The sequence below is a fragment of the Sesamum indicum genome, linkage group LG4 (genome assembly GCF_000512975.1).
Source record: "Sesamum indicum cultivar Zhongzhi No. 13 linkage group LG4, S_indicum_v1.0, whole genome shotgun sequence".
Taxonomy (NCBI): domain Eukaryota; kingdom Viridiplantae; phylum Streptophyta; class Magnoliopsida; order Lamiales; family Pedaliaceae; genus Sesamum; species Sesamum indicum.
In genome coordinates this window covers 12,823,643-12,833,215 of record NC_026148.1, presented here as the reverse complement: position 1 = coordinate 12,833,215, position 9,573 = coordinate 12,823,643, and the positions used below count along the sequence as shown (strand labels likewise).

The window sequence follows — 9,573 nt, the reverse complement described above, 5'->3', positions numbered from 1 at the left end:
ATGGCAAATCTCGACACACCTATGAACTCCACACTCCAACAACTTCCTACACACACCATTGCACGAGAAACTCTTGAACCCACACCGCCTCACATCCTCTAATTTACCACAGAAACACTTATTTCTGACCAATTTTGGGCAGGCGGGACATGGACCTGGGTGACACAATAGCAGACAGAAATGTCCACAATTATATTTCAAAGCCCGGCCGCAGATTTCCCCGCACGAATGGGGCAAAACCCACGGATCACGAGGGGGGTCCTGAACTTTACCGCAAAAACAATAGTAGTACTTGGGGGTTTGGGATTTGGGGTACTCGATGCGGCACTTGGGGCAGGGCCACACAAGGGAATCCTCATCGGGGACGACGGCGGCACGTGACGAGGCTCTGGAGGCGGCAAGGGTGGTGGACTGGTGGGCCCAGGATTGGATGCAGAGGAGGTGGAAGATAGCGAAGCAGCGGGAGGAGCAGGACCAAGTGGGATCGGTAGGTTTGATGCGTTCGAGGCAAATGAGGCAGGATAGTGCTCCGGAGCGTGAGGAGACGAGGAAAGATTGGATCTTGATGAGATCTTGGCGTTGATCATGATGAGAACTGGAGTGGGAGAGGTACGACTGGAAGATGGACGAGGAGAGATCGGGGTGGCGGTGATTGGCGGAGGGAGAGGAGGGATCAGAGTCGGAGTCAGAGGAGAGCAGTGGAGAACGGGATGGCGGTTGAGTGGCGGAGGAGAGCATTTTGGGTGGCGGAGGAGAGAACTTTGGGCGTTCTTTATGTTATGCCAACCAGAACAGCAGTCCTAATGTCTACCCAAATGGCAAAATTTCACTTTTAGTCGCCAGACAGGCCGTTCTTGCTTTTGGTCCTGAATTTTATCGATTCGACATATTTTATCTCAAAATTCTAAATTTTTAATATTATTGGTCTTGTACTATTAAGTTTTGATAAAAACGGTACATATGACACGTACCGTTGGTCAATGATCAGAGGTTGAGCCAGGATAAATTAACTTAGAAGGAGGCAAGTTAGCTGCCAGTTGAGTGCTAACTGGCGGAAAACTCGTTCGAAGTGTGTATTGTGATGGCCATGTCCGTTGAGAGGGTGGTGACTGAATCTGAACCAAGGGGATGATACGCCATGAGAGGGCGACGCTAGTGGTGGCAGCCCGCCGAAAAAACGGCCAATGACGGCAGAAAAACAACAAAAAACATAGAAGTGCATCGCGAAGGAGGAGGGGTCATGACTTGGCCAAAATGTTTATGGAAATAGATGGGTAAGGGTGCAATGCACTCCTCGAAAGATGGGCAAGAAGATGGTGGTGGTCCGATGGCGTTAGACGTTCGATAATTGGCGAATCGACAAGGAATTTGAGACGGAGTTGGAAATGAGGATTTGATGAAATGGTTAAGAATGTGATGATTGGATGGAAATGATCGCCTAGAGGAGAGGGTTCGAGTGGCAAAAGCGGTGGTCAGAGATTCGTCGGAATGGCACCTGATGAAGGGGGATAAAGAAAGACTAATATAGCCTTAGTATGAAGGATAGAGATAAAACAAGGCACAGAAAGAGTTAGACCTATTATTAACGTGGGTTAACTTTAATGACGGTTAAGGGCAATCTTAAGCCCGTAAAAGGGGGGCCACGATAGCAAGATGAGCGGTCGTGGGAGCGGGCATAAGGATCGTGCAGAGGACACGTAAGAGTATGAAGATAATCAGTATAAAGAGGAGAAGAAAAAGAGAAAAGGGGGTTGGTTTAGCTTTCGATTTCACTTTCATAATATTAAGAAAATATATTTTTACTAGAGATAATTCTCAGTACTGACTTGAGCGTCGGAGCATCTGTGCCGGTATCTACTCCGGCTAGATGACATTTGTTTTATTGTCAGGTTATTAAGGATCCGGAGCTGAAGGGGACGACCTATAGCGCGACCCGCGATCTCAGTCGGATCAGCGCCGAAAAATATATGGAAATAAAGTTGGAAAAAAAAGGTCGAATTTTGACTGGCGAGTGGAGGCACGTATGATCTCTAATCACCACACGTGTCACGGCATTAAAAAGATTGACGCGAGGCGACTCTATTGAGGGTGCGCATGGGCGAAGATGCGCTGGCTAATGAATTGAAATGGCCAGCAGACGACTCAATTCGTTCACTTAGCCTTTGAGTAACAACACATGTCAAATCACATGTCGTTCCTGTCAAAATTTAATGAAACAGAAGCAACGATGTTAAAAATTTAAGATTTTGGAACTAAAAGTGTCGAGCCAGTAAAATTTGGGACCAAAAATAATAATGGCCATATTAAGCGGGAGCAAAAATAAAATATTGCCCTAACCAAAATTTGTATGATTTGATTACCAACTTGGCCCCAAAACCAAAATTTCGATTTTTTCCAATAAAATAAAATAACAGAGGAATATATCATTTTTAATTTAGAGCTTAAAACAATTCCAACCTTTCGTTACCTTATAATCCAGCTCCATTAGGATAGTCCAAACATTCCAATGCTCATGATTCATCCCAAAAACAATTTTTTTCTTAATCAGCTTTTACTATCTAATATATATTTAATAATATAATAAATTATTTTAAAAAATAATTTAATTAACTTACAAAAAACCAATAATAAATTATGCATAACTGCATGAATAAGCTCACACTAACCCATCATTTGGGATCCAATTCAATATTTAGCTTGGGAGGTATCAAGAAGGAATTGGAGTGGAATAAAATCAATGATTACTTATTAATTTTTATTTAATATACTAATATCAATAAATTTAATAAATTTTAAATAATAAAAGAATCTGTTTATTATTAGACGAAAACGAACGTAAAGATATCGGATGTAATTTTGCGAATGATATGAAATTTACGCATAATCACCCTAAATAAAAAGAAAAAAGCGGTGTAATTATCCAAAAATTTTAAGAAGCCAATCCATCAAACACCTCCAAACTGCTAAACGTATTAAATCATACATAATCTTTAAATACCTCAAAATATTCGACATTACACTATATTTTGAAAAATGTTTCATTGCGGAAGTGATAAAAAATGATTTTTTACACAAACTCACTCGTTTCAAATCATTGACATTTCAGACAGTCCTGTACATAAAACGCAAGTATCTAACAAGCGACACAGCACCACAAAGAAGCACACAATATACAATGCCGATCAGACAAACTCAAATCGCATAAGAAGTTTGACTGAGTTGTACTTCTCCCCCTTGCGACTATGAAGTGGAACCGCTCGGATACCTTGTCTTAGCTCTCGTACCGGCAGGCACGTTTGGCCTGCAAAGTCATCCTTCTCGGACATATCATACTCGTGAACTTCAATCCTTAGGAGCGCCAGTTCAGGCACCGTTAGTGGGAACTCGAACACCTCATCCCATGTTGGTATCCAATTATCTTCAAGAGTCTTGGTCTTTTTCATAACAGTATCAGCAGGCACTCCAGCAATTCCCACCTTAGGATAGATAGAGTTGTTGCTCAGTCACTAATTATGTGATTCATATATAAATAAGTTACATAAAGCATTTGCCTCCTAAAACCTTAGGAGGTGTTTGCAACAGCTTATGTTTTTTGTAGTAGGAATAAGTTGTACAAAAAAAGTTGAGCTCGACGGTGATAAAAGTTAGTAGTGTTTGAAAATAAATGTAAAAAGTGAGGAAAAAAACCAAAATTAGAATGTTTGAAAAACAACTTAATTTACAATTTTATTAATAAGCTTCAAAAGTTGGTAAGAAGCTACTTATAGCTTTTAGTTTAAAGCAACGTAGGGAGTGTTGGCAAAAATTTATGCTTAAGTGATATTTGTAGAAAAAATTGAAAACTGTAGTGGAATCAAAAGTGGGTAGTGTTTGTAAAAAGAGTAAAAGGCAAATATAAGCTAAATTGTTATTTCAACAAAAGTTTATATACACTTGATTTAAGATGTTGCAAACACCCTCTTAGTGAAGAATATATAGAAAATTGGATCCATAGCATAAAATTGACTTGGAAAGCCAAAAGAATTAGAGAAGCAAATATGCACATGATAGGTACATACCCTAGCATAAAAATCTGGGGGAGAATAAGCATCAAAATGTGTGTGCTTGAAGTCATAATACCATCCTTCACCCATATAGACAGTCACCTGCTTAGCAGAAAGGATACAGTGTGAAATTTCAAAAAAGGAGGATTATGTAAAGATCCAGTCATTATAGTTAATACTTAGGGTAAGAAATTAAGAGAAACCATAAAATCAAGAAAGCAAGCAGAACTTTCAGCGCACCCGCAGAGTAGTTTTGACAGGTAATATTGCTTTCGGATCAAAGACATTGCCATTTGAATCAGCTTGCAACAAAAACTCTGGCTTCTTAACATATCCACAGCCACCATTGGCCTTGAACATGCCATGCATCAACCAAAGTGATCTTCCATAACCCTGTTGAGACATTATAACATGTTATTATCCACCTTGGGCGAACTACTTTAAGACATATCAAGCAATAAAGGTTGCCCCTAAGGATCCATTTGTTTGACAGAGAGTGGCATCTTTTGGGGGGATTTAATTCCCAAACATCATGTCTTTCTGTTTGGTAAGATTATCTTAAATTTGGAAAATGGAACATATTCCCAAAAGTTTGGAATATGTACAAGAAATCCGGGATTGTAACATCTTATGTATGATTGGTATGAGGGAATAGGTTAGAAATGAGATGAGTATTCCTAAATTCATCCAAATACATGCTTTGGTATAACTTAGGAATATCAATACTCATTCCCTTAGGAATGCACATTGCCATAAATATGGTATTAGACATTTCCCTACTTACCCATGGGTTTAGCTATTCCCAATCGATTGGGAATAGATTATTTGTTATATATTGCTAAAATACATTTAATAAAATATACTTGCCAGATTTATAGTCACAAAATTATGTATTATTTTGAATACATTAAATAACACGAATATCAATATAAAATATTTAAATATATGATACCAAAATAAAAAATAATATAAAACTTTAATTTTTTAAATATTTTATTAAATATAATATAAAGTTACAAACATCTTCATATGCGTTTTACCAAATATTACTGTACAGATAAAGTATTATATAATAGCATCTATACCATATATAGTTTTATTCTATATTTTCGATATGTATGCTGAAGTATATAATAATAAGTATTTATTAAACTAGTTTAAATATATGAAAGCATCCAACAATATATTATAACTTTATAATTAATTTTACACTTCAAAATAATAGTTCTTCTGTAATATGATGCTGCTTAGTTGTTTTTTATTTCAACTTTTAAATTTCATTATTACAAGACATGTAAATCATCATTTGGAAAGTTTTGATTCAATTTCTTTTTTCATTCCTTTGGTAAAGCAAACTTAGAAACGATACAGATTTAGCTGCAAATACAGATTCGATGGTTTCTTTGGTTTAGCTGCAAATTCATTCCTTTGGTTTAGGAAATTCTTGCCCTAAATTTAGCTGCAAATACAGATTTGATGGTTCCTAACCATTCAGCTATGACAACAATACACATATAAGACTCACCTTTCATTTGCAGGTTGGAATTCAGTAATGCAATTGCTAGTCAATTTTTGAAAAATATGAGGTGGTTAACCTCACCAATTTAAATTATATTTACTAGGACAAAGTTCTATTGTAGAAACGGAACTTGACAGAACTTAAGCAACGAAAAGCTAAGATATGCGGGAGAATTTTTGTATCCTTACTTCCTTAGGGTGAACATGTACTAACCTGCATATTGAATGCAACCATTTGAGCTCCGTGCGACCATCCAATCAAGGGGTTGTAATTGGAAGAGTCGAAACGTATACCTTTAGGGTACACTCTCAGCAAGTTCCTCTGTGTAAACCTAAAGAACAGAATGTTTTTGAATTAGATATAAAAAAGCTTGAGATAGTCAGGCCTCAAATATTCAATTTATTGTAAAATTGGACATACTCACAAGAAATGCTAGAGATTTGAAGAGGGACTAAACAGTGTCTCTGATGCCATCATGCAAATTTTAATTTCAAAATTTCCCAATTAATAAAATGTATCACTTCTTTATCCACAAAAGAAAAAAAAAAGAATATTGGAGAAACAAATTATGTTCAATCACATCTATAGTAATTAGATGTTCAGTTCATTTGCCGTTACCTATCCAACAAATAGGGTAAAAGCAATTTTCTGCAAACATTTAATTGACTTAGGAGTGACATTGAGATGAAACAATGTGTAAAGGCATAAACATATAGCACCGCGTCATGACAACATCTTCACTACAGATTAAAGGTACCTGACAATATCTTTGCCATAAGTTATAATGGCTTTTTCAAGCTCTTGTTCACTCAAGCTAAGGCGTCTCACTTTATCAGGATCAACCTTCAGCCAGTCCTTCATTCCACCCTTTCCCTTTCCAGCATGGATGGCAATCAAACGTCTATATTCTGGCGCCTCATTTTGCTGTGCCTTCAGATCCTCTCCATCATCTTCATCATCCTCCACATCAAAATCGCCATAATCCTGAACAAAAAATTGTGGGCAACTAGAATTTTAGAAGATGAAATGACATAAACAAAATTATGAGCGAAATATTTAACAACTCACCTTATCATCATCCATTTTGGCTTCAAAGCCTTTGAGTTCACTCCCCCAAGCTTCCCTCCCATTGGAATCCTTTTCCTTCTTCGAGTCATTCTCTTGTACTTTAACATCCTTGGCCTGTAAATACTCTTTGGGTGGTTTGGTTGATATAATTATCCTTCGCTTTAACGATTCTGGGGAGGGAAACTCTCGCAAGCATTCTGAACCAGGGGAAAACAGGATGTCTCCAAATGTTTGAGTGATCATCTAGATTCAATCATGAAAAAGGTAATTATAAAGCAGAAATTGTTTTATGAATCATAAAAACTCCACAGACATACCTCAGCGACTTTAGCCTGAAGATCTGGAGTAAGATGATCTTCTAGTGTTATTACAACAGGATACTCAGATGCAACAAAGGCATGCTCTTTAATTGATTTCAAACATTTTATGAGTTGAACAGGAGTAGTAAGCGTCCTACACACCCAAATATAACAAAAGGAATGAAAATCTCTAAGAAGCCAATTAAAAAGTAATAAGAAAAAGACGATTCAGAACAGCAAATGCATAAGCAGACATGGTAAACAGACTTTTATCAGATCGGCACATTGGAGGACATTGACACGAAGTTCTGAAGATACAGGAGATTTTTGTCACCCTTTCTTAACATTTTTCTACCCCTTGGAAGGTGAACTAACATGCAGGAACTGAACATACTTGCATAATATCTTCTCAAGAACATATGATGATTAAAAAAGGTCAGTATCCAAAGTTCTTCACCCCATGCATGTCATAAATAACTTTGAGGTTCTAAAACTGATTGCAAAATCCCATGAAAGATTCGTGCATTCAGAATAAGATAAAACAATTTTGTCACATATGTAAGATGCCATTCTTTTCATTTTATTATTTCCTATGGTATTACAGCAAAATTTATACGCCTTATTTTATTCCCTTTAGCTGTCTTAATATGTTTAGCTTGTCGTAACAATAATTATTAAGCAGGTAGAAGGTGCAGATTCAGATATGATGTGGTAATCCAACATGGCTCGCCATAAAAGTTAGTAACTTAAGACTCAACATATTATTTGGGATGAATGCACCACTTCATAGTGTCATCTCTTAAGAGAAATTAGACTAAATAATTTTACAACAGAGGCTAAAAAATCACGTAAATAGATGGTCAATTCAGGCATGCCCACCATTGTTACTTGTCCATGTAGTGTTCCGCTTGGTATCATCTGTTGGCAAAATTTTTCATTTTCATAACTTTGTCATGCTATTAGAGAACCATTAACTTAACAAGTAGGAAGCTTAAATATGCTATCAACCTTAACTTGCATATACTTCATGTATCAATCATAGAATCAGTTAGGACTATCCAAACTCAAAAAAGTACATGAGGAAAGGCATACCTCCCATGCAGAACATTGACATCGTCATTTCTGGAATTTGGCCATATATCCAATTCAATAACTCTTACACCTCTATGCAACGCATTTATGATGGGAACATCACTACAATCACTACTTAGCTGATTCCCGGTTAGATAAGAATTATGGCCTGTGTATATAAAGTAATGAGACAGAGGAGCATTCATATCGTGGTGAACCTGAAAAATTAAATTAGTACATAATTAGACATGGACAGTGCCTTTTGAATTTAGAATATTAAATAGCCATCAAGTTACCTAACTTTCTGATGACAAATATCTCCAGATGCAAGTGAAGAAAAGGAAAGTACAACAAAAAATTTGAGAAACACATGTTATACAGATAAAAGAGTGTCAGTTCGAATTGTTTCCCTCTACAATCACAAAAAACTTGCATCAGAACAAAAAAAATCTGAAGGCCTTTGACATCAGGAAAATGCTCGTAGCATTTGAAAATTTTATTTAAGTTGTAAACTCAAAAAAGATAGACAAAGGTATGTGCCAACCGGGTTTGATGCAGATGAAGCAATTACTCAATTATGGTGAAAGGAAGTAACGGGAAGTGTCGGGTGCACAATCTAATCAGTTAGCCGCCAATACTTCCTATTTCTGTATTTTTCTCTTCTGTGTGAAAAGGTCCACAACGAATTACTGTTTGGATCACCGAAATTATCCATCATTTCGTGATTTAGCATCAGGGACTATCTACCACAAACCTCGTCTTTTCACTCTCCTTTTGAAGTCAACCAATCACATCACATACTCGATTTTTCCTTGCACTACATGAACCAACTAAAACCTGATCCCAACGTAATCACTCCGAAACGCCCTATCAACAGCTCTAATAGAAAAACATAACCAAAATCAACTAATCCACACACACTTATCCAAACCTCAGAACAGGTAAAAAGAAAAAAACTTACCCCAAGCTTGGGATTGAGGGGCGGATTAACATCCCCAAACAAGTACTTAAAGAAGGTCTCGAGATTGAACCCCCGACGATGAAATATATTCAGATGCTTGAGGCTATCCATCAACGACTGCGCATCCTCTAGCGTGGCATTCTCCTCTCCCTGCACCTCCACCAAGAACCGTCGCAGCTGATCCACGCTCATCACGCCGTTATCCGAGTACCGAGCGAAGATCTCCTTGACGTCCGCCGGCGCCTCCGACGCCGCGAGGCGGAACCTCCGCCGAAAGCAGAAGCAAACTCGGTAGGTCTGTTTGGACATTTTGACAGCAACAATTGAGCAGCCGAGGAAGAAATGAAGATTGAAGTCGCTTAGGTAAGAGGGAAAGGATTGTTATGATAGGGTTGGATTAAAAAGGATTGATGCATTGATTGTGTGTGAGTTAAAGCGGAGAAACCGATTCCATTGATGGAGAAAGGGGTTAGGAGGGTTGATGGAGTGTGGGGCCACTGCTACGTTGTTTATTGTACAGCGCACTCACCACGGACTGGCCACGGTCTCGTTACTACAGACAGTAGTGTCTGTCTTTCAACAGTAGTGATCTAATACTTTCAACAGCAGTTT

General features: G+C 37.7%; 2 protein-coding genes across 2 annotated transcripts in view; both read right to left on the bottom strand.

The window, feature by feature from the left end:
* The window catches only part of LOC105160887 (NF-X1-type zinc finger protein NFXL2), a gene marked incomplete in the record, with an annotated part of 8,513 nt that extends 7,653 nt beyond the window's left edge, over positions 1-860 (bottom strand). The window contains 1 exon segment of the mRNA XM_011078391.2: positions 1-860. Coding sequence (XP_011076693.1) covers positions 1-738 — 738 coding nt within the window.
* On the bottom strand, positions 2,959-9,503 carry LOC105160886 (phosphoinositide phospholipase C 2-like). Its single transcript, XM_011078390.2, has 9 exons — positions 8,962-9,503; positions 8,022-8,218; positions 6,948-7,083; positions 6,631-6,873; positions 6,320-6,546; positions 5,776-5,893; positions 4,284-4,436; positions 4,059-4,145; positions 2,959-3,476 (listed from the first exon to the last, which is right to left on the bottom strand). The coding sequence occupies exons 1-9, from the start codon at positions 9,268-9,270 to the stop codon at positions 3,183-3,185; spliced, it is 1,764 nt and encodes a 587-aa protein (XP_011076692.1). The 5' UTR covers positions 9,271-9,503; the 3' UTR covers positions 2,959-3,182.